The sequence below is a fragment of the Parasteatoda tepidariorum genome, chromosome 8, assembly GCF_982258835.1.
Source record: "Parasteatoda tepidariorum strain Cologne lab strain chromosome 8, Ptep-v5.0, whole genome shotgun sequence".
Lineage (NCBI taxonomy): Eukaryota > Metazoa > Arthropoda > Arachnida > Araneae > Theridiidae > Parasteatoda > Parasteatoda tepidariorum.
In genome coordinates, this window is record NC_141762.1 from 81,892,331 (window position 1) to 81,919,723 (window position 27,393).

Sequence of the window (27,393 nt, forward strand, 5' to 3'; positions counted from 1 at the left end):
GATATCTGGTGGATCCCATGCATTTCACGAAAAATGGGGAGTTTGCTACGTAATCGTTCACGCGGACTTCATGTCGTACCCACGCGCTCATGCGCGCACACTTGAAACCGACACCCGAGTGCTCCAATTCGGATAGAACATATCAGATCCTTATGAAATGTTTTTCTTTTTAATTTATTTTAATTTTGTTCTTGTTTATTTTATTTTACTTCTAACACTTTTTTTGACGTAGGAGGTAAGGGTACTTTTGTTCTGAGTTCAGGGTCAAGTAGAATTCACTCGGTGATGTGGGAAAAAACTGATTGTTTCGATTTACGCCAGTTTCTTTTCGGTTTTTTTTAACGCTAAAACTGTTTATAAAAAGTTTTTGTTTTTCAATAATATCATTGATTGAATATGAGTTTTTTGAGTGCTTGAAAATTTTTGCAAAGTGCTTGAAAAGTTTTTAAAAAGTGCTTATTTTTGATTCAAAGATTTGGCTACGCACCCTGTGTATAGTATGATTGCAACCGGGCTGGTGATGCTCTGAATAAGGCAAGCAACAGATGCACGCAGATGGCTCTCGCTAAATTCCGCGGCGTACAACTTCGTGATCAACGCTATGTTTCAGGGCTTTCTCTCTTTCCAAAATGCAATATCACTCAAGCCGCTCTTGTTTATATCCTGAATTGCATCTGTTGCCAGAAGAGACAACTGTTCTCTAGTCCCTTAGTAGTTCGTACTAAATTGAAATCGCACGTGTTCGTTGATGACTTGATCTTGATGTTACAGTCTATGCACGGTATCTTGATGTTAGTCTGCGTGATAAGTAACAACAACACAATTTTACTTTTGAAACTCCTTCTTTCTTTGTAACCTTTAAGCTTATTGATTGAAAACTTTAAATAGTGTAGTTGAATTTAGTAATAATCCTAAATATATTTTTTAATAATGCTTTACAATTTTTTACTAATTATTGCAAGTGCATACGTTAACTAAACTTACTTGATGTTGTATAACTGCTAAGATGGAAGTCAATTTTAAGTCTTAAATGTGGAATGATCATCACAATTAAGGATAAATAGGAATAAATACCTTTAAATTAGGGATAAAAACATCAATGCTTGAGCTAAAGTTAATGGGACACATGCAATATTTCATAGACCCGGTTTAGAACTAATTTAAATTATGGGGATTAGTCCAACCTTCATCACAGGGATACATATATTTTATAGGGAAGCAATACCTTTAGAACTTCTATAAATTATATGCTGATGAACACTGAAGAAACTGAGAAGTGGGAAAACTAATTCTTCAATATTGCTACATTTTCAGTTCATTAAAAATGTTCCACATTTTCATTACATTGTAATTCAAATCATAAGATGTCTTCTCTTTTGATTTTTAGATATTAAGAAATACATTTACTAATTGCAAAATTTCTTATATTTTTTTGATGAAAATATAAATGCCATTTATTTTAATTTTATACTTCAGAAAATTCTATAAAAGCAGTTACTTCTATTACAGCTAGCAACATATTGTTATTTTATCAACATCGCTATTCAACCAAAATAGAATACAAAAGAAATGAAGCTATTCACAAGAAGCATTAAATCTTAATATATGGAATAAAATAAATTGCTCCGAAGTACCCAATTTCTGTTTTTTTTTTAGTTCTTTGTTAGATTTGTATCAAAAGTACAGTATATTTTCATCAGAAACTAAGATAAATATAAATGAAAATCATGAAATCTCATTTGAGCGTTAAAACAAATTAGTTCTATTAAAATTCTTTATTCAATACATGTACCTGAGTTCCCAATCAAATGGATTTTCATTTTATTTCCGAATCTAGCTTACGCAGCAGCAGAAGCACACAAAGTACTTCAATAAATATCCATTAGCAAAAGAAGTCAGTTAATCCCCATTAAGTCAGATTAGTCCCAGAGGATGCTTTCTTTAATCTCTGCACTCAAGAAACCGCATTTGATGTAGGAGAGTAACGATGTTTTGGGGGGTTAGATGGGATCGGATTTAGACAGAGTGACGAATAAATTCTTTGTAGAAATCCCCGAATTTTTTTTTAAGTAATTTGTTCTGTGTGATAAAATTACAGGTTAAAAAGAGAAAAAAAAAGGTAAGCTTTGGGGTCGATATCTTTAGTGGGAAATATTCTTTGAAACTAATTGGGTGCTATTCAAATAAATCGTAAAAGATTAAAAATGTAGATCACACAGAATAAATCTATTTCTGCGAATGATTTCATTCATTAATAGCTTAAAATACAGCAAATAATCTATCTATCTAACTGTATCTCTCTCCCTTTATATATATATCCATAAATAAATACAAGAAAACACGAAGAAAGTTAAGAAAAACAATGAGTTTCAATGACTTTTGCTTTGGCTTCATTGATACAATATCAGAAAGCACTCTGTTTTGCGGATATAATCGTGTGAGCTGAAGAAAAGATTATATCTTTTTTTTTTCCAATTTTTTAATAAAATTTAATTCTTTTTTTTCTTCTTTTTTTTCTTTTTTTTTTATTTATATATAAACTATTGTTTGTTATTTTTTTACTTATGATCACCCCCCTTTCTTTTTATATGTCTATAATTTTTCTTTGTTTTATTCATCATTTTGAACTTATATATATATATATATATATATATATATATATATATATATATATATATATATATATATATATATATATATATATATATATATATATATATATATATATATATATATATATATATATATATATATATATATATATAAAACAACTTTCATAAACGTATTTCAAAGAAAATGTATTTCTTCAGCTATTACAGGAATATATTATAATATTAAAAACTCTTACTTGAATTTAACTCACAGGCTCACAGCAAGAAAAGGTTTTCCAAAAATGAGCAAAATTGTGCCAAAATAGCCCCGAATCAAATATTAGTCAAATTCGAAACATCCCCTAAATTGAAACAGCATATTCTTCTTTTTGAGCAAAATGATGCATGTGGACGGTGTTATGTGCGAGATAGCTGTTCGTTGGCTGCTGGAATTAGGTTTCAAATCAGGGACCTCCTGGTTCGTTGAAAGATGCTCTAGACAATGTATGTAAGATGCTCTAGACAATGTATGTTAAAACTAGTTTCGGTAGTTATAGGAAGCATCTTATAGTGGCTGCTTCAATGACAAATCATGATGTGCATTCCATTTGCTTTAAAGTTATTGAGATAAAGTGAAATATACAAAAATAGAAATTAATATCACTGATCTCCAGACTAAGCTATTGGGGCCCTATTTTCCGAATTACAAACTTTAGTAAGTTTGAAATAGAAAATTAGTATGCCATGATGTGTTATTGAGTCGGCTACTATATAAAGCTTTCTAACTCGTCTTGGACTGGTATGTACATCTATAGTGGTTCGAGCGATCCTTTTTTGAATCCTACTGACACCCAAAGAAAATCTATGTCATACATTTTTCCCTCCGCAAACATTATGCTCAAAAATAAGTACATGCTATTTCAAATTTGGACACTTTGGGCTAATTGATTCAACTATTATTTTTTGGAGCAACTTCAGTACTGTTATCCTCAATCTTGGGAAATTCTTATTTTCAGCAAAAGTAGCAAATTAAGGCAAATAATTTTTTATTTATTTCTGTATTACGTATCGGATAATATGGGGAAATTAGTGTTGCAATGCCTTGAAGATAACTGGTCAAAAGGCAGCAGAGAGGGTCAAACGAGTAAGTAATAGCTCCCACATTATATAATATTACAAGGGCCAGTTTCATGCAATTATTGAAATTTGATACTATCTCTTTCTCGTGGAACTTTTAAAGTATTGAAGTAGTTTGCTATATTTTATTTAAAATAAAATCACTAAAATGTGTTTAAAACTTTAAAGAATAAGCAAAGTGCAATTTAAAATCAATTCATTTCCCCGATCATTACCGGAGGTACTAGCACTTTTAATATTGAAAAATATAAAAACGACGAAAAAAGAAACAAAAGCTCTCAGATTTTACCCTCCGGCTATTTCGCAAATGGCAAAATATGGCGAATATTTCTTCTCTAGATTTTCATATTCAATAACATAGAAAAACTTGTATGGTAATAGAAACAAAAGTTTTTTGGTCAAAATGTGGTCATTTAGGTGCGTGATTGCCAGATTGCTGAGGGAATAAAAATAGTTTCACACAGAATCTGTGGACACTTAACTTAAAATATATTGAGATTTGATTTAGTTTCATTCGAATTAGTTGATTAAAACTTTCTTATCATGCTCAAGAAATTTATTGTATGCTAATTTGAATTAAGTTCACTAAATATTAACAATATTGGTTTAATTAAAGATAACATTTTTATTATGGACACGCGTTTTCTATATAATTTAAAAAATTCTTGGCGAAAAAAGCCGTTATATGCATACGCATAGTATATCCGTTATATGCATACGTAGCAGTGAAAAAGTTCGTTTTAGGCATACGTATAAAGATGCAACATAAATATATGTATGTTTATTTTAAGGAATATTCTCTAGATTTTATTTGTTTAACTGTAAAAAAAAAAATATTTTAAAATATTTTTCAGAAAGCTAATGATACAAATAAGTTATTTTCTTACGTTTTTAAAATATCAATGAGAGCAAAACTATTTATAAAAAAAATTTAAAACTGCATATTAAACTAAGCGAAGCATTTTGACTTCGTCATAGATAAATTATTTTATTTTACAAAAAATGTAAGACGATCAAATCATTACTTGGCTATCATTTTTCAAAAACAAATTTATTGTGAAAATATATCTAATATGTTTCGAGAATACATATTGTCATATAAATTCTCCTGCAGTTTATTCTTCAAAACAAAAAGAATCACCTAGGTAATCAAGAAATAATCTTCATAAATACTCTTTATGATCTTTTTCTTCTTCAAAGAAGCGTTATTTGAAAATTATTATTTTATAAATATTATAAGAAGATGCGTTAATAGTGCTTGGAAACTTAAAATAGCTCAAAACATAAATACAGTTAAAAATAAACTACATATTCCCAAATATTTTCTAAATTTCACGGTTGAAAGATCATTTTCCACATCTGCTAGTCTCTGGTGCTTATTTCTCAAAATTAATAATCGATCGTAATTTCTTTTCATTTACAAGCAAATAATATTCGTTAAAATATTGCAAAATGTAATAAATATAATTTAAATGTACAAACAAATGTATAACATATATATCTCATTAATTTTATGTTTCATAATTTAACTGCATAGATAGATTATTTCTCTAGAGAACAGTTTCATTGACAGGCAGATGTATCAGGGCTATTGTTGTGTCAAGGTAGCTTCAGTGTGTATTTTTTGAATACCTTTACTTTTCGTATTATCTCGTTCCTCCATCATTCAATATATCATGTTTCTCAATTATTTCAACTACGTCGGGAATTGGAACATGGACAAAAATAATGATAAATTGTGTAAATAGAAGCTTTTATTGTCAGGCCTTTATGGCATTGTTTTCCATACAAATAGGAGAGATGCTGCTTAGATTCGATTTATGCATTATTAATTCAAAAGCGAAATACGCACGGCAAATATAATAAAGAGAATAGGAGCAACACCGAGACAAATGTTTTCTAGAATATGGAATAATACACCATTCAAATAAAATTTCACTTTTATTCATGACCCATTGAGAGTAAACTTTAATATACAAATTTGATTAAATTTAAAACATGTAAATACTGTTTTAAATTAGTTCTAAGCATTGTTTGGGAAATTTATTAAACGCGGATAGTTAATTTAAAATTAAAGTGCTTTGGAAGATAGGAGATTTGAATTGAATATACGCTTATACGATTCATTGGTTTCAAATAATTTATTTAAAAGATTTTGTTACGTTGGTGAATTAAGCATTAGAAAGGAATTAAGTTTAAAAACAACTTTTGTTGCTGATTTTTAACTTGAAATAATTTTTAAATTTGCGCCAATTAATATTCAGGAGATTATGAAGTGAATAATAGCATTTGCTAAAAAATAGAGGTTTGCTTTCATATTAATTAAAAATTTCTGCCTTGAAACTTATGTAACGTAAAAATAAAAAAAGTAAAATTATTGTGGTAACATAAATTTTTACTCTAAGAAATTTGACATAGTATATTTTCATGTATATTTTGAAATTGTGAGTATTAAAAATAGCTAAAGAAATTAAACGCGAAACTTGTAATTAGAATTCGTACTCTATTTACAGATGAAGGCAGGGAAAAAAAGAAAAAAAATCTCAAATTATTTTATTATATAAGTAAACCAATTTCTTTACAATATGTGTGTTCATTTCTTTTAGTCGATTATAAAATATTTGGTTATACAATATTTTTAATATATCTCTTAATTTACCTATTATTTTTGTTGGTTTTTTACAATAAGTTAAGTAAAAGATGCGATGATTTAGAATTGTTCATGCAGGGAAAACAATAATGTAAAATCGTATGTTTGTGCTGCATGGTTAAAAATTCTGGATGAAATAACGGTAAAACGTACCAGCACCAAGTAAGTACCGGCCTTAATGATTAAATCCATTTTTAACGTAAAATGTTGCGAAACAAAAAAATCTGGCGTATCGTAATTTCAATAGTAACATTTAACATAAAATCACTGAGTCACTATAATTATATAAATATTATTGTAAAAACTAAGGTATAAAAGTTTTACTGTAAAAATAGATTTTACGGTGAATTGAACTTTACAAATAATGCCCCCAGTGTGTCAGTACTTTTGATAGTATTTTTAGGTGGAATTTCCAACAGTGTATACATAATCTTTTGACAGTGATTATTGCACACTGAAGTATCAGGACTCTAAAGCAATTACTTCAGTAGGAATGGAATAGTTTAAAGGTAGAAGACTTGGGCACATGGCTGAAAATTTTAATAAGCGCTTGCGTCTCTACATCGCTGATTTACTACATTTGATTTGCTCGTGATTTATTTGATTAAGTCTTACTTAATGAAAATATCGTTTTATTGTGACTCCGGATTTATTATTTTTAGGCTGAAAATTTTTTCGAAAATCTTGCTGGAATTAAATAATAATTATTTTATAAATCGTAAATAAAGTAAATAAATATGAGTTTATAAAAAAAAAATATCTCAGATATTTTCGTACTTTTTATAATAGGTGAAATATGACTAACATATTTCAAATTATTTAAAAATTTTAAATTTATTTAGTTAAAAGAATTATTGTGAGATCGTATTATGCATTCCAATTAATCTAAAAATTAAAGAGGCTAAAATTGTACACTTTGGTGTATTTTGTTAGGATAAAAAGGAAACCGAAATTAGTTGTAAATATTGAAAACAGATAGCTGTCGCTGCTATTGAATAAGCTATAATGCATGCATAAGCTATAATTCTCCTGCACGACACATCATTCCAAATTAAATATTTTCACGGGCATCTGTTAACATGCTTATTACTAATTTTAAAAAAATACATAATCATTTATTGCTTAATGAATGATTATGACTCCTGTAGGGAATGCAGTAAACCGACCATTTCTTTCTTCTCTTGTTTTTTATAATGAAATTTAAAGACATATCTGATATCCAGCTGACAGCGTTGTTTTCGTAATTTTCCAGTCAGAATCACCACCTTTTGTCAAGCTCTGTAACTGTTTGTTTAAACTTGGGAGGCATAAATCATTAGTTTCTTGAACAGAACACAGCAAAGCGTATATTTTTATGTTCTTTCACATTTTCTATATGTATTTAGTATATTTCTATATAATCGTATATTTCTATGTTCTACACTGTTAAAAGTTTCCTTCTAAAATTACGGTAATATAACTGGCAGCTGTTTGTCCATCCGATTTACGGAAAAGAAAATATTTTTCCTTTATGGTATTATAACCATTTACAAAAATATCGTTATAAAACCATGAATACAAAACTATACGGTTTTTTAGCCATTTACAACTAGCATTTTTTAAAAACGTTATAATTTTTTAACTAGACATAGAAGCTTGTCTTTTCGAAAGTTAATGGTTATAGGAGAGTGTCGGACACTGGGAATTCTTCACGTGTTGAATGGAATGGAGAAAATATTGTAGTGTCAACACTAGGACTCGAACTCCAGTTCAGATGGTCATGAGATTGACAGATGACCCCGCTCGGCTATTATATGTTCACTGGAGCGAAGAACTAAGTAGCTTCATTAGGTGGTTCTAGTTGGTGCGATAAAATTCTGGTTGTTTAACCGTATTAGGTGAAAGCAGTTAATAAACAGTTTTTCTTAAACTTAACAGTTTGATTACCATTTCATTTATGGTTATTTAAATGTGTTAATTAAATATGGTAAAATAGCCATGCAATCAATTGTTATTTAACCATTTCTTCCGAGAAATTTCTAACAGTGTATTTCAGCAAATTTTTTAAATCTCTTTTCATTTTTGAGACACTCGTTACTTTTGAGGCACTCTAGCTACTATTATTATACCTATATATATTTTTTGTCTTACTATTATTTTTTTCAAAAAAATAGTAGTATACTTTATACTATTTTTTTAAAAAATAAAATAAAGTAAACCCAAAAGTCAATGTTAAGGATATTCAACTGTTATGTGCTTACTAACAAATAAATTTACAGTCTCAACATATCATTAATGACTAAAATGTTTTACATTTAGGTCTCTTGGATCAGATTACGAGATTTTCATCTTCTAACAGTTGGATTATACACATATACAAGCGATACAAGATTCCAGACTATGTACAACGAATATGCAACCGACTGGGCTTTACAGATCAAATATCCCCAATTATCTGATGAGGGTCTTTATGAATGCCAAGTTAGTTCTGATCCACCAGCTAGTCATTACGTTTGGTTAAAAGTCATAGGTACTTATACAAATTGGATTATGCATTAAATGTTAAGGAAAATTGTAAAAGCAATTTTTTTTTTGTTGCGCGTTTTCATTTGCATTTCTAAATGTATTTATGCTATTCAATGCCTTTTTAATTATATCATTGTTGTAATTGTTTAATTATGTAATTGTGTCACAATTTAAATATTAAACTGTCTATAATTTTATAAATTATAAATAAAAATGATCTAATATAGATATTTTTTTTAAAAAAAAAATGAAATATACGATACTTGTGGGAACTGCATGGTTTGCAGGAGGGGAATTCTTAAATCTAGCGTTTTCTTAGTATTGTTTCCGAATAAATACTTTTCAAACCTTTAAAATTTCCCCATAATATTGACACAACACACCAAAACGTATTTTCGCTTATGAAACGTAATATTTTTTAAACAAAAAACTCTCTTAAAAAAGTGATCCTGAAAATGTTAAAATTTTCGGTTTTTATTATAATTCTCCAAGCCATCTATGCGTCTACAAGCCATTCAATACTATATAATCTCTGTGGGAACAAACTCGCCAGGAAATAACTAATAAAAATTTTATTTGTGGAAGTATTTTGCTTTTAAAATATTATGATCAAAAGAATGGGTAAAAAATTTCTCAATTTGTATTCCAAAAATAGTTACACCAGCTCTCAAAAATAGCAGGAATTTAATATTTAGTTATTTTACGAATAATGTTCATTTTAAAAATATTTTATTTCTTCAAAATTATTAATTTAATTAAAATTAAAATAATTAAGAAAGGAATAGCTATTGATTATTGCCCTAAGACCACTTTTAATACAAACTTTAAAAATTTTCAATATGTTGGTGAGTGAAACTAATAACAAGTATTTTATAATATCAAAATAATGCAGCAATCCTTTTACGGCTAACGAATATTTATGTTGATGTTTTAGGCAGCTGCAGAAGGATAATCTAATTATAGAATTTGAGTTTCATTCAAAACTATTAAGTTTATAGAAATTAATGGTTTTTATAGATATGAAAGAGAATTAAATGAACAATAAATTCAATTAAAAAAATTCCTGATCAAGTTATGATATTAAATACTGGCATATTAAGTACCGGTACATTTTGTTGCAAAATTAATTTGATACGCCGTAGTTTTTTCAGTAATATTTACTAACAAACTGGTAATCAGAGTATTTAAATAAGTATTACTGTTAATATTAAGGTATAATTTTTCACGGTAAAAATGAATTTTTCAGTAAAATGAATTTTACTGCAAAATGACTTTTACGAATGCTACCCTCAGGAAGCCAATAATTTATACCGTGATTTTATTTTGAAAGTTTTTCATAATACACTATAAAAAAGGTTTCTTTAAATTGAGCAGAAATGTGTTAAAATAGTCCGAAATAAATATAGTAGAATTTTAACATATCCTGATTATTTAGCATAGTGACGTGTTTAAAATTAAAATAGCGCAGAGAATCAGTTTTCATTTGTAAATAACCATTGCGGCAAGGTAGGAAAGTATTAATTATCGATCTGAAGACATTCTTGAATTTGAGAAATGAATTTGTAGAGAAGGTAAGTGCGATAAAATTTTATCTAATGTCATTTCCTTTTCAAATATTTGATAATTAACTGATAAAATCTTTTATTTGTCACATCTGATGATGATTGATCATTTGATAACAAAATTATGAGACTGTGCATTTTTTGCAGACAAAGCAATTTAGACTATGTAGACTGTGCAGAAACTATGTAATGTGCATATTTTACATGCACATTACATAGTGTGCATATATTACAGAGTGCATATTTTAGCATAACAATGTTAATTTTTATTTCAAGTAAATTTTAGTGCTATTACATTTTATAACTTTTTATTTTATAAACGAAATCGTCTAGCTATTTTTTTAGGTTTAATTACATGTATTATTTCTATTCATCTATTGATTGATTTTTGATAAAAATGATTTTTTTTTCTTTTAAATAGTTCCTAAAACCAAAATATTAGGTGGTACTAACTTTTACGTTAGCGTGGGAAGCGAAGTGAATCTCACCTGCGTCATAACTGATTGCCCAGAAATGCCAGCTTATGTATTCTGGTATCATGGCTCACGGATGATCAATTTTGACAAAGGCCGAGCAGAGATTGTCCTGCAAAAAGCTGGAAATAACACAGCTATCAGTCGACTGAGGATTAAGAATGCACTTCCGTCTGACACTGGAAACTATTCGTGCAGTCCATCAAACGCTGATGTTGCCAGCATATTTGTAGATGTACTAAAAGGTTCGTATGGAATTCAGTCATGTGTAAACAGAATTCCTCTTATCAATGTGCTGAATTTTAAGTACAGAACAACTGTGTTTCATTGTTATTGGAAATGGCAATATAGAATTCTAATACTCAGCTTTAAAATAAAATTCTTTATCTAAGGAATCTAAACATATTTTTATCTCATTATATCTGTCATAAATAATCGGCTAAATGAAAAATTTGTAATATATTAAACAAAGCTTTAGCAACTGCAGGGAAATTACAAAGGCAGCTGTATTAGAATATTTTCTTACTGATCACTAGCTTTTGATTCTTTAACATCAAAAGAAACCTGTTTGATGTGCTGAAAAATAGTCTCGTCTTAATTCAACAGATTCGATTGGTAATACGCAAAGCAACAAATAAATACTTTACGTTACGGAGATGATTCTAAGTTATGTTAGAGAGATATACTGAGTTAAGGTGATTTTGCAAAGTGCTATGTCTTTATACTAACGCTATTTGAGTTTCACAACTCATGCAGGAAATTCTTCTACCAATCATGGTTTATCGCTAAGAGGTAGAAAATAATATTAGCGTTATGGTTAATAGGAGACAAACGCTACGCAGGATCTCCCTATTATTTGAGAAATTTATATAATAGTCATTCATGCCATAGTCATACAGTCTTATAGTCATACATGCATGTTCTAAGCTGAGTAATTATTACAGAACTACCTTTGTTCTCTATTCAGATTGCGCAATCAGACTAAATGGCGCACCTGCTAAATCTTCTCATTAGAGGAATTTTATAATTTCACATGACATCAAACGCTTTAACAAAGTGCACAAAATAAAAATTTAAAAAGTTCATTTTGAATATATTTTTATCTAATGATTGAATTTTAATCGCCATTTTAATAGTTCAAGAGACTGACTCCAAATATGCTAATTAATTAGTGCCACCGATATTTTAAGTTATCAAATAAAACATAAAAAAAGTATTTTCTCTGAATAAATCTACCCTTTTTCGATGGATACGGAACTTTAGTTCTCAAAATATAAATATAGAGGTAGCTGCAATCTGAAAAATTTGGTCCCAGTAGTTTGGCAGGAGTGCCGTCAAACATTTGGAATGCTTTATGATAATTCTACATTTTTCGAATTTCGTTGTGTTTCGAAAATGTTTGAATTGAAATGCAAAATTTGCGTTCATAATTATGAAATTAAATAATCCAATTATCCAATTTAATAATAATTTTTAAAGATTCTATTTAACAATGGTCGAATTAATTTTGAATTGTAAGGCATACAATTTTTACACCATTTTATAATCATGCATAAGAAGTGATATTTTAAAATAAGAATAACAGCAAATTCAAAATTGTGGGCACAGAAAAAAGCAGAAAATGGTAGTAATTATCGTAACAATAAGGAAGTAATTTTTTTAATATTTTGCTTTTGTTATGTAAAGAAATAAAGATTATAGTCTCTGTAAAAGGCTATTAATTTTAGTTAAAATACTACTAATATACATAAAAACTAAAAATGTATGTATATGCCAGTTGTATTTAGAAGTAACGAGCAGTACTGCATATACATCATTGCTCTTTTTTTTGTTTCACGCCTGATACCGTTTGCATCAGTGCAAAAAAAAAATATATTGTTTTTTTTTTGCCCAACATAGCATTTACTTAAATACTGATTGTATCTGATTTAATGCTCTAAGTGATTGTAAAATAATTTCTGATCCAATTACGGTAAAAACTACTGTCAACCAGTGTGCCAGTATATTTTAAAGTAAATTTTAATGAATCAAAAATCTGGAATACCTTCATTTTTTTCAGTTATATTTCAAATCAATGAATCATTGTAATTAAATAAACAGTACTGTGCAAATTATGTTATAAAATTTTATGGTAAAAATTGGCTTTTCGAAAACGGATTTTACGGATGCTTCATTTGGGGTCCCAGTATTTTTTACTGTCATTAAATCTGGATTTTTTTGCAATGCTCTCATTTTCACAATCTGTTTTAAATTGATGTTATGAAACTAAAAAAAACATTAAATAGTTTTAATTAATCTATTTATTTTTTAAATGTAGGTGAGAAACACGCAGCTGTGCAAAATGACGCAGCTTCCCCATCAAGTTGTTCTCGCTACTCATCCTCTCTCAACACAATGATCATTTACCAATCAGCAATTTTCATCACATTTGCTGCTCTTCGAATTAGGTGACACAAGTTTCCGCCAAAATATTGCCAAGGTAAATATTTTTCGTTTTAACCCACTATTATAACCCCGCGCATTAATTAATTTATTCGTTTAAATAAAGTCATATATTTATATTTTTTAAACAAAAAAGCACCTTTCTTACATTTAATTTTCAATTTAATTTTCAGTACACCGTTACCATATGAATGGAAAAAATACCAATTAAATGGTTTAAATACCACTTATTTTGATTTTATTAACGAGAATTATTTATATACATATTTTTTTTACTAGAAAATTGCGCAGTCCGGCAATTTAATCAGAATTCATTTCTACTTGAGCACAAAAGACTTGCGAAATTATTATTTCACAAGTCTAACTTATTATCTCTTAGCATGCAATTCAATTTCGAAATCTTTCTGATACTTTAAAACTTAAAAACTCAGCTTTATTTAATATGAAATAAAAATCAAATAGTAAATCAAATATATTCAATTAGTAAAAATCCATCTGAATTCAGCTTATTTTGTCTGGAGAACGAAAAGCTTTAAAATTCGAATAAATACTTAATTATTTCTTTTTGATTTAAAATTTAGCTTCTTATAAATCATAAATTGAAGAAATTCAATTTAATAATGAAAGTTTTATAATTCAGTTATTAGTCATTGAAAACTTTTTTTCTTTCCCTCTAATAATAGTTTAAAAGCGATTTGATTCTTTTTGATCAATTTGAAAAGGAAAAAAAAAATTTTTTTGCAATTATTATCTAGAAAGATAAATGTATAATTTTACTTAGTATAATTACTGATGCAGAACATTACTTTTTATATAAATAAATTCAAAGGGTAACAAAAAAGATTTATATTTTATTGTCTCTTTCACATAATATGCTGCGATTTATGACTTTTGTAACTAGTGTTTTAAAACAATAAAAACATTTCTCTTGAGTACACTTTCCAGACAAATAAATGTCAATTATGAAAATTAAAAGACCATTTTCTCCAGAATAAAAAGAAAAAAAGAAAAAAAAATTTTTTTTTTTGAAATATTGCACAAAATTAAAAACAAAATTAGACTCTAATTTTCTCCCCAGTGTCTTCTAATATTATGTCTGAACTATTCATATCTAATGAATGGTTTATTTTTGCTTTAGACGATATTTAATCATAAATATTGTGTTTAAAAAATCTTATTTATACCTTTGATATTAATTCAAATTTATTTATTATTTCAATTTAATAAAAAAAATATTTAATTAAAACTTGTTTAGGGGTGCACCATAACTTTCATTGTAGGGTTCATAAATTACATGGAATTGAGAGACCGAGTGATTATATTCACTGAACTAAAATTTCGTCTATCTTGACACTAAAAATAGCGACAACCTCTGCCATTTTTTCTCAAACTTATGACTTTTGTGCACCCTTTCTAAATTTTTCGTTGCGCTGTGTACCACTTATGAAAAAAATAATGTAATTTTTAAAAACTATGTTTATTTTTATCAACATATTTTAGTTATTAACTGTTAAATCTGCAAAAAATAGCCAATTGAAAAATACGTAATAGTAAATTTTATGGCTAGCTTTGTTTAAATTTTTTTTTTTTAAATTTTCGTTTGTTGCAAGATATTTCGTATAAGAACGCGTACCCCCACTAAACTGTTCCCGTACCCCTGGGGGTACGCGTACCACACTTTGGGAAACACTGCTCTACACGAAGAATGTTCTATTACATTACCTCGCATAAAGTAGCCACCACCGTTTTTTTTGTATTTAGTAGCATCAAAATATATTATTATAGTAAGATAAGATACACATACTACTACTTAACAAAGTGGTGTTCCACTACTCCAAGAATCTTCTACTTGGTGTAAAGAAACCATCTCCATTTTTTTGTTGTTTTGTTTGTCTTAAACTACAAATTAAAATTTGTAATTTAAGTAGAAAAAATACGTACGAGAGTCAGCAACCCTATTTTTACGATACAATATAAAATAAGAATTCTTAATTTAGAATGATATATTCAATAATTTGCAAAAAAAAATTATTGTAATACAGCTATTGTTGTGTAGCTTTGGGGAGAATATCAAGACGAATTTGAACTAGGCTAAAAATAGAAGCGGATAAAAATTATACATGATAAAATAACTTTATATAGTTCACAGAATTTCAAAAAATGAAATATGATATATCCTTTTTTACACAACAAAACACATGCATACATATTTTAACGACAAATCAACGAATCAATCAATCAAATCGCAACAAAGAACAGCTAACTATCGATTGCAAACGAAATTTTTTGCAATAAAAAATAGCGCACCAACGTTAAAGGCTTTCGGAAGGGTTAATAATTCTCGTTTTGTTTGAATAAAGGAAAATTTAACATAACATTATTTAATTTTTATTGTTTAGACTTAAATTACACCCTTTAAATCTTATATAAATGCTCGATTTGGTGTTCACCCAGAATAAAGTGTCCTTTCTCACTTTTCTTTATCATCATATTTGGAGAAATATTACAGCACAGTTTTTACTGTGTAGAGATATGCTTTCAAAACAATTATCACGTCAGGAATTATAATTCATATAGAGTTGAGTGATAGAATAATTATACAGAGTTTCCAGAATATTTATAGTCGGATTCATAAATTATATAGAGTTGAGTGATTATGTAGAGTAATGTTTGCTTCATAATTTTTATTGCCATGCATTATATAGAGTAAAATGATCTACAGATATTTTTTATTTTAAATCCGTATTTTGCCTAGATCATTAAAAATGCAGAATATTGTTGTTTGATATACTTTGGATCACGTTGATAAAAATTTTTTACTCCCAATGTTTTGAAAACGGTGGTATCTAAAATCTATATATATATATTTCTCTTACACGGCCCCCCAAAAAAAGCCTCATTACAACTCTCCGAATGGCAACGTTACAAAATCGACCAATGATTGCTGCTAAAAATGTCACATGGCAAATCTAGATGAGGTGGCTCAACATATAGCGCTTTTTAAAACGGAAACAGTAACCAGAGTGAGCATTATCAGGTTGTTCAATTCAGATTCATGCCCTAAGAACATGATAATATTTAATTTAAACTCAATTAGGAATTAATTAATTAATTGAAGTGAGAATGCTTTAAAAGGCCGCTGTTGAATTGATATTTTTCTACTGGGAGCTACCTAAACGTCTAAAAAACGTCTAAGTGTTTGTATTGAATGCATTGAATTTTTTTATATTTCGCGTTTATTTATGCATTGAATTTTCACGCTTTAAAATGCGGAATATTAGTGAAGCTGCAACGGCTTTTAAACGTAAAGAAAGAAAACGTGTTCGAAGAGCCCAAGAAAGTGTTGAGGAATGTTATGGAAGACATAGATCGGTAGATTGTAAAACATCCTTATTTTGTTCTAAAATGTTATGTACTTTATCACAAATGTTAATTAATATAGAAATTGATTCAATAATGCTGATCACCAAAAAATATTTCATTTGGCGATAAAACAAATTTTTGTGTTCTTAAAAATGAAAGACTTTTTGAGGGTTATTATCTCTATTATCTCACAAGGAAAAGTTAGGGTTTAAAGTTTATATTTTTAAATAATTAATTTTTTTTCTAAAACTTTCAGAATTTCTAGCATTAACTAATTTATCATACACATTTAGTTGAATTTAGGTGAGTAACTGCAATATTTGATAATTTATTTTTCTAATATGTTTCTCATTTAGCTAACGTCTTGATTTTTTCACCATGTACAATCTAAATAGCTAATATACTTTTTAAAAAGCCAATAAGAACATTGATAGAATTCTTCTACATAAGTACAATACTATGTCTTTGATGATAATATACTATGTCTTTGTGATAGAACATTGTGTTCATTGGCGAGTGAGCGCAGCGAGCCATGGTTCACAGCGTGAACCACATAGGATTGCGTAGCAATTCTCGGGGGTTGGCGAGCGTTAACGAGCAGGGGGCGGAGCCTCCTAGTACTGCTATAATGTTTGATTTTGTTTTTATTTTCAACTTCATCCGGTTGGGATTACATTGTCTGCTTGATTCTAATTATTGAATAGGGAAATAAAATTAATTTCGTCATAAATAAATGTAACATAAGTACATATGTATTATAAATTAATAATAATAGCTCACAGCATAAAGTTTCTACTTTATGATGACAATTTTTACATACGTTAGCAAAACTGAGTGTTTCAAAAGTAGTTCAAAAAATAGTGAAAAATATTTTTTAAATTTTATTTTTTAATAAATTTATTTTTTAACAATTTCTTTTTTTAATAATTTCATTTTTTAATAATTTCATTTATTGAAATAAAAATGTGAGTTTCTGTATTTCATAGTTTTTTATGTTTAATATTGTGTGATCTGTTTTTTTTTTCAAACTATTTGATTTGCTTTGTTTAATGAAAAAACTGTAAAAATATTTATTTTTCTAAAAATATTTATAAATATTTACTTTTTAAAATTTAACATAAGGCGCTATAATACACTCTGTAAAAACTTGTTTAATTTACAAAAGGAAAAAAAAAACTGTTTACTAGTGTGATATTTTAACAAAAGAACTATGTTATTTTAACAAAAATTTATGTTTCTTTAATAAAAAAACCTCTATTAAGTACCCAGGAGAGCATTGTGCCGAAAGCCGAACTCTGATGACCAGTGAACGCTTTTGAGATGCTAGCACGGTGTCCCCTGTGCTATGGCAGTATCTATAGTTTCGATTATGAATCGAGCTATCAAAAAATCTTAATCTGTTTCTATATTAGAAGTCTTACTTATTGAAATCATAATTACCTATGTGTAAAAGTGTTTAAAACTATATTGGCGCACACTTATAAAAATATCTGGCTATTTAACTTTCCCAAACATTAGACTGATAACTCATAATAATCAGGAAAGATATAAATTCAGAAATGAAATCGAATCGTAATTTTATTTACACGATGTTCAGAGTCATAAAATAATTTCGGAAAAATACAAGCAATTATGGAAAATAATGATAAAATGATTTGGAAAAAAAATAAGTACTCTTACGGTAAATAAAACTGCAGGGCAAAAGCTAGGATTTAAATTAACAGTTTTAATCCGTTTATGATTAGGGTGTAAAATAGTTAAAAACTGTTTTATTGAAAACAGCTATAAGCCGTCAAATATACTGAGCAAGTAGGAGATTGGATAACAATCAAAAACAGAAAGAATATGTATTTATCTTAAAACAGTTTTTATTTTCGTAGAATTTATAATTATTTTTTTATAGTACAAAAGAAAAAAAAAACTTCCAATATAACCCAATACCATCGCACTTTCTTAGCGGAATAGTTCTCCGAGAGGATGGCCATACATAATACATAATATTTTGTTAGATATTAACGATTCTACGCAATGAATCTAATAAAGTGCTACCTTTCGCCGTAGTTTCGACATAGTATGCTTTATTGGATTTATCTCCATGGTTTATTGTGCTACCGAGAAATCAATAATTGTTATTTATTTGGTAGTACCATGGATGCTTTGTTATTCTTATGGAGAGAAATAAAGCTGTTATTAAATGAGGAGAAATGAAGATTCATATTACAATATGTGCACTTTATGGACATTAATATTCAAACTGTGTTTTTTATATAACATTAATCTATTATAATATTGTTGTCTTTATTTGCTTTTAAATGCGCAAAGGGAATGGTTTGTAATTATTGCTATCTAGACTAACGTGATTAACTTTGTTCAATCAATGATGTCTTTTTACAAAACTAAAATAAATGATTTTGTACGCCTAAGAAATTATACAGTTAGACGTTAAATTTTGTGTTCGGTCATGAGCACAAAAAGTCACATTACGACATGCATTCGGTGTCCGAAAGCAATATAATTTTTACTGTTTTTGAAGGTGTCTGAAAGAAATATAATTGTTATTGTTTTGTATTGTAAATTGTAATTGTAAAGTACCGTGCCGTGGATGTTGTGCTACTTTTACAGAGATAAGTAATGTCGCCATTACATGAGGAAGAGGGACGATTAATATATGCTTTTGGTGAATATTAATTAAATATGAAACATAAATCATATTTTAGTTCATAAAATTTAATATTTAGTTTTTCTTTTGCGAAATAAGATACTAAATTAGCCTGTGAAGAGATCTTTTTTCTCCCTACCTAACTCAACAGTTAAAGTGGTGGAGGCACACCGAAAAAAATTCTAAATACTTATTTCTTATCATCTATATTTATTTCTAGAAATATTCCGATGTTTAAACATTCACTCTACTCAGTCGAATCTTTCAAAACATATGAAATTCAAGATACGATAATCCTGAAATCAACATTTTGGAAAGCTTAAAAGTGGAAAGGTTTTCAAGGTAATAAGAATAAAAAAGGCATAAAAATTTTAAAACCGGTTAATATCTTCTATTTGAACCTCGTACTTATAATAAATTAAATTTTTATATTTTTAATTTTTTCAAAAAGTTTTTTATGCTCATTTGATGATCATAAAAAATAAATTAAATTCTAATCAATAATTTAAATTTTTCTACGCATGCGCAACATTTTAGAGGAAAACTGAAGCTTACCGATTCCTCATAATTTACATTGTGCAACTCTTTGCTCATTTTATTAGATCATAACGATTCATAGCCAACCACGTGAAAGTTGTTTCTCGTTCAGTTTCTGCACCTTAACTAATCAAAAATTTGATTTTTTGATGTTGCAAAATTTAATTTTTTGATGAATATTTACAGCTATTTATACAAGTTTTCAATGAAGTAAGGTACTTTGGGTTATTGTATAGTAATAGTGAGAAACAAGGCTTTATTTATTTATTTATTATTATTTTTTTTTTTGAGAAATGAAGCATAACTGATTTAGACTTTGGTGCTGCTCGAATTTGTCGATCCTTTCCTTCCAATTCACATACTTTATTCACAGCCTTTGTCACAAGTTTGACAAACCTTTCCACAGTTTGAGAGTGAAATAGATCTTCTCTAAAGCGCGTAGCGTCACAACTAATGACTAATTAATTTAGTATCATCTTCACGAGTTTGCAGCATTGAGGAAAGATATAGCTCTTAAGAAATTCAAATAATAATTTCAAATTTATCTTCGGTAAGTCAAAATTTCTAACAGTCTTTTTCTTTGAGACGGTTTGTCCTGCTTTTAAGATCCTTCTTATATACAATCCAAAGACTTGGTTGACGATAGTTACCCATCTAAAGTGAGGCAAAGGAAAGGACACTGATTTTCCAAGTCTTCGAGTCAGTTCCCGAATTTAATTGGATTTAAAATGTTCAAAAGAAATATTTAGTTGACAGGCACTTGTTAAGCAAAGATAAACTTTCGTACTAACACAGATAAAACTTTCACAATTTGGATTATTACTCTGAAATCATTAATTGAAATTCTGATGTGATATATCGTCCTTCAATGCATTGAGATTTTAGTGAAGGCGATATTAAATCGTTCATCGATTCTGACACTATGCGTACTAACCCTATGACTCAGATGGGGCACCGGTGTCGCGTCGCTTTATATATATATATATATATATATATATATATATATATATATATATATATATATATATATATATATATATATATATATATATATAACATCTCATCATCTACATCTATATATCATATATATATTGTATATATTTCTCTAAACACAAGTAAAAATATGTTTAGGTGTTTTTTAATTACAAAGAAACAGTCAACTAGTTTATAAAAATATCTGTTAGATTATGAGACTTATGTTTGTACTAAAATCTAAAATCCAAATAATGTACAACAGGAGTAGGTTTTTTTTCATTCATATTCAAAAGTTTATCGATAGTTGATTTTGTAAATTTAAGAATTTTAATGATAATTAACCGATGCTTTTAAATATTAATAACTCTAAATATATGCAATTTTGAAAAAAATTCTTGCTTGTAATTGAGCCATGTTTGTAAGCCTTTAGCGCAGAAAAAGAGTATCGTCTAAAAAATCCTCCTCCAAGGCAAACTTCACCCCCTACTTGATACAAGAGTTCCCTTGTCTTCTGGATCGAGTTCAAAATTACTAGGCTACGGAGTTGAACATTAGTAGCCGTAAACCCAAAAAATTGGGGCGACTGTTCAACGTCTTTTATTAAATAAAATAAAAAATTCGAATTTGAATGTGTAGTCGATACAAAAAGGCACCTTAACAACACAGCAAAACACAGCAAAGAATCCTACTCTATGGAAAATAAATTAGTAAATAGTTATAAATTTAATAAAAATACCATAAAGAAAAAAAATGGATGGTTGGCTGGTCACTGTGTGGGTGGAACGCGACGTGGCATGACTTTAATGGCTTTTTGTTCGAACAAAACAGACAAGGCCTTTACAGAATGAAATTTAGAAAAAAAAATGCTAAACTTCTGTTTTTTTTTCTGTAACGCATCCAAAGGGTAAAAAATAAAATTATTGATTAGATTTCAATTTACTTGTGTTTTTCAAGTCATCAAACAAGCATGAAAATCTAGGCTGGCTTTATTTATTATAGTTTTAGCCGAATTAAAAAACATATACATATATACAAATTCATGCTTTTTTGTTTAAGTTTTCATTAATTTTAAGTAAGATGTTCAAACGAAATATATTTATCCATTTTCAATAAATTGTATGACGTTTTTGTAATTACAATAGTAAATTTTTAAGCACTAAAGCGTTCTGAAGCTTAAACATATACATTTATGGCTTATTCTATAAGTTGGTACTACAAAATTTTTTTTTTTTTTTTTTTGCATAAATGTTTGATAAATATCTTTATTTTTGAGAATTTTACGTTTAAATAATTAAATTAGCTTCATCCAATAAAAAATAGATTAAAAAATTTTATTTACTGACCAATGGATAGTATTAAACAGTCTATCCAGTATAAATAACCACACAATTTCATTGTTTTATGAGGAAAAACGCTTACAAGTAAAGTGGTTGAGGCATCATTCCTTGATCTAAAAATGAAGCTTAGCAACTGTTTTTGAAATTTTTAGTGATGCCAAATGATACTCTATCAATAGAAATTTGTAAAGAGTAAAAAATAATCAACAAAACGAAAATAAAAAATACCATTTCGTATAGCCTTTCGAATACAAATTAAAATTTAAATTATTTCAATCCAAAAGAAAAATTAAGAGTATATGCTCTCTACATAATATTCCAAATGATCATGCACTATTTTTTGAAGAAATTAAAGATGCTATTAAAATTTATGTTTGTATAATTGGAGTCGTTACTGGAAATCGTTACGTATGCGTCGTTAAGTAAAATTTAAATACATAATTAATTTGACACAGAACAAATTCTTTTGATCAACTTCCTTTCGGTTTTTAATTTCTTTTCTAAATATGATTGTATGTTAATTCATTTCTTTTGATTAATTTAATTTCCCTTTGGAATCGGGACTTTAATTATTCTTCCGAATTAGTCGCATTCCTTTATTAATTTTTCCTTATTCATGAGTCGGAAAAATTAAAGCTCCTTTTAGCATTATAATTTCCAGGAATTATCGGTACAAAGTATAAGGCATTTTTTTTCAAGAAAATATTTAGTTAAATTTCATTTTATGTGATAAACATGCTAGTTGTGAATTGGAAATGCATGTACATTTTGTCGAAAATGTATTCAATAAAGAGTATATTGCCATTGGTTTAATATTAACTTTACAAAAGAATATAAAATCAAATGCATAAAAATGTATATTCACATTTAGATCAGTTTTAATGACTTTTGCATTAAAAAAAGAGCGACAAACCAAACAACTGACTGAAGAGGACATTTTCTCATTTTAAAATTACAAAATGTTGAATAAGAACTCAGGATTTCTTAAACTGAGGGTTGCAACTCTAATTGGGGTGACGGAACCTGGATCAGGAGTCGCAAAAAATGTAGGAACTTTAATATTTATTTAACTTATTATAATAATTCTTCAACTATCAAATATTTTGACATATTGTGTCTACAAATAGAAAAAGATAGGACATTGTATTGTAATGTTAACTACGTTACGTTAATAAAAATTTTCATATTTCTGCATATTTTAAAATTAAAAATTAAAGTTAATGACTTAAATCTGCAATAGTACATTACTCTACAAGCGGAAAACTTAACAGTTTTACGCATACGTGTGTAGGATTTGTGCAATGCTTATGGGATACCACAAAATTTTGTAATTCTTGTGGAATTTCCTCACAAAAATGTTTAAGGTACCCTATTATAAAATAGCCATTATGAAATTATTACTATCACTTATTGATTCGTATAACCACTATCTGTTGTTCTATTAATCACTACCTTTTCTTTACTGAAACTTCCGATGTTTGTTTTAGAGAATGACCATTTTTAATGACTATTTCTGATTTATTTGTTTGAAAAACCTTTGCATTTAATACAACTTTAATTTTTCATGGTCTCTGAATGATGTTGATGGATCACTCGAGAATCCTGAATGTCTGCTTCTAATAGCACGAGACATATTCAGTATCGATCTAGATGCTGGAAAGTTTTTACAACTGCATTCCAAAATTGCACAATAAGATCTGTATCTGAGAATTTCAAGATAAAAGGCAACAATTTGCTGTCTCAAAATAGTTTATACCATTCCAGCAGTATGGCAGAGCACATTATTGAGTTGAAAGTGCTGAAAATCATCAGTATTAAAGGATGAACTTCGTCTGCAACAATATTTAGCCAAGGGATTTATTTTAGCTGCCATGTACACTAAATAAAGGTCCCAAAGCTAACCAGGAGAGCGATTCTCTCTATTTCTAGCCCTCTAGCGGTAATAATGTGATACAAAAACTATATTGCGTAACACTCAGGTCATTACCTAACAAATATGACCACCTGTCATTACTGTAAGGTAATGACCACCTACAGTAACTGTCAGGCTTGTTATAACTTTTATAACAACTAGTCATAACTTTAAGGTATTGACAACCTGTCATAATTTTCAGGTGCTGATAAGAAAGTGGTCACTCTTTGAAAAGAAGCATTACTTATAAATTTAAGTACATAATGAGTATATATATTTAGGTACATACTAGTACATACATGAGTAAATGTTACATTTTATTGTGTTTGTTTTTGCAATTTTTCCTTCGTTTCGTTCGCTGAGGAAAAATTATGGTCAAAACTGTCATAACGTGGGGAAATTTACCGTGTGTTTGGCTTTATGGAAACACCAAAAAGCTCTGTAATTTTTTATCGAATCTCTTTGGTAATGATTCTTTTAAAATTAACAATAAAATATGTTTATACAATATCTGATGAAATTTTGTAAGTGTGGCAAAATTTGGTAGTTTTATCATAACACCTTATGGCATGATATAAAAATCATTCATTCTGTTAAATTCACTATTCAGTTTTGTAATTTTTATTATATGAGAGGTAATAAGAACTAGAAATTTAAAAACGAGAATTTTCTGTAAACAGTTACGATAGGAACGAAAATATAACGAAATGAATAATTTAAGTAACGAATATTTAGATTTTTATTACCAGAATGTTTTTTTACCAGAAATATAATTCCCTTGCTGTACAATAATGATCTGTCTTCGAAATCGAATCTTCTTTGACAGATGGTGTGGTTTTTGACAGAAAACAGTAGAATTCAAAATCATAAACTTTCATAATTGTATCAAATACAATACATATATCTGCATAAAAATTTAAGGAAAGGAGTTTTTAAAACACTTAGAACAATTGCTTTCAGTTCAAAAACTGAGAAAAGAATAATTTCATTCCTATGCAGAAATTTATAGTATAATGTCACACATTTTTTCTTTTTAAAGTTTAAAATGAGTGGCTGCTTATTGGTTAAAAAAAGTGCGCTAATGATTAAGAGCTTATTTAACAACTGGAACCAGTCTGTTTTTCATCTAATAAAATATTTTCATAGCTCAGAATTTGGAGCTAAAATCAGTAAAACCATGAAGTCACTGTCAGGGATTGATAAGTGTTGACTTCATCATGAATACAGTACAGCTTTAAAATGCAAAGGAAAAACAAAACTTTTGTTAAACAAATATAATGATTATTTAACATTCTTAATATTTTAAGTGATTTGTATGTAAAATTATCATTTATTATTACATATATTCAATTAAGTGCAATTGTTGCCATGACTATTCTTTATAAACTATAGTCAATCAAAAAAAAATTTACCACCAACATTTATCTCACCTAAATTTTGCCTATTTTAAGCGTCCAAATCACTTTGTTTTGAAGCCGGTAAAATTTTTCCATTGCCAAAGACAATATATTTTCTGTACCATTTTAATGTTTTTAATATTCTAACCTTAATATGTACATTTTTTATGCAAAACATGTTTCAATAAGAGAAATATTTCACTTTCTAAACTTTAAAGAATTAAAAAATGTACTGCATTGTCAACTGCATTTCATTAAACTATTTAAAGCTATATAGTCTGGTTCCCTAATAACCTTCTAAAATGTCGCGTAATAGTCAGTTAATATTAATAATTAAAGTTGCGAATTTCAAGTTACTTTTATAAACAATACTTAATGCGTTAATTACGTTAATCGAAAGATGCATATTTGTAATAGCATGTAATTCATATTTACCAAGTTACCCCGAGGAGCCATACTCAGACTGTCAACACTGGAGAAATTAGAGACTAGAGCTCGAGGGCAATATAAATAGTCGCAAAAATAATCGCATATTTATGACTGTTTTAGTAAAATGTAACAGAATTTAACAAAGCTCCAAAATGTTTTAAACATTTACGAGTCAAAGAAATCTTATTGAGTTTTAAAATATTCAGAAACCAGTAGCCTGAATTGAGTTATTTTTAGAACTATGTTCAGAAGTTTCATGAAGACATAAATTCTATCTTATTTCGATTTCGATATTTTAAAGAAATAAGCAAATAAAATACACTAAGGAGCCACGACGGCAAAGTGTTAAAGGAACAGAGCCGTTGGTTAAAAAAGACTCTAGATTACACTTCATGTGGCTACTTGAAGACCCCATTTGTTTATGAGTAGGAAGTAAAGGCGGCCGCCGCGCAATGCTAGGAGCATTATTTTCATCAAACTGGGGAGAATTAACCTTCTTTACCTCCTACAGGCTGTTGAGAGCATGTTCTACTTTACTATTTTAAAATATATGTTTGCTTATCTTAAACTCCTTGTTTGACATAGAACAGTTCCTTAATCGTTTAGAACTTGACTTAAGATTTGATAAACAATTCACCATGTTGTGTGACCTCCTAAAGGTTCCGAATTCATATAGTTATTATATTATTTACACTAACGTATTATGTCATGTTACTTTGTTTATAATAGATTGATAGATTGCTACGTTGCGCAATTGCTCTTCACAGAAAAAAATAATTGAATCAGGAATTACTTTCCTTTCCATTCACATTTAAAAAAAACTAAAATATTTTGTGTAACGTTAAAATACCTAATATAATAAACGAATTTTATTTCCGAAAGAATAAAATTCTCTTTCAAAAAAGTTCAAATATGAATAATAAAAATTATGAATAATACAAAAAGAATAATCCCTATATTTGGTTAATTGAATGCGTTTTTAGTTAGTCAAAGTGCGTTTTTAGAAAAATAAAATATTCTTATTAAAATAGAATAAAATCAAATAAAAGTGGACAAAAAATCAGTTTCTTAAGCACACTCAGCAAAATTTATTTCAAAATGATTTTTTTCAATGAAAATATTTCATTAAATGAATTTTTGCAAGGGGAAAAAAAATAATTTACAATAAACAGCCAAAGCTGAGAATGATATAAGTTAAAGTGAAAAAAAAATTATTAACGAAAAAAGAATATTACCTCCAGCGTTGATATGACAAAGTGCCACTTAAGTGCTGGAGTTTTGGCTGCGATTTTGATCAATAGCGTTTCCTTGTGTTGTTTAAATCTTAAATTACACAGCTATTGCCGCGAGCAAATTCTATCACTTTCCACGTGAACAATGCAGAACTGTGCTTAGAAAAAGTTTAAAAAAGAAACACTGAGCAC

At 28.1% G+C, this 27,393-nt stretch overlaps 1 protein-coding gene across 2 annotated transcripts in view; it reads left to right on the plus strand.

Annotated features, from left to right (window-relative positions):
• LOC107436611 (neurotrimin) overlaps positions 1–27,393 on the plus strand; it is a 227,523-nt gene that overhangs the window by 189,470 nt on the left and 10,660 nt on the right. For both annotated transcript variants that reach the window (XM_021148982.4, XM_021148983.4), the window contains exons 3-5: positions 8,677–8,887; positions 10,867–11,163; positions 13,236–13,397. In XM_021148982.4, the coding sequence (XP_021004641.3) occupies positions 8,677–8,887; positions 10,867–11,163; positions 13,236–13,369 (642 nt within the window). In that variant the 3' untranslated portion in view covers positions 13,370–13,397. The remainder of the gene's footprint in view (positions 1–8,676; positions 8,888–10,866; positions 11,164–13,235; positions 13,398–27,393) is intronic.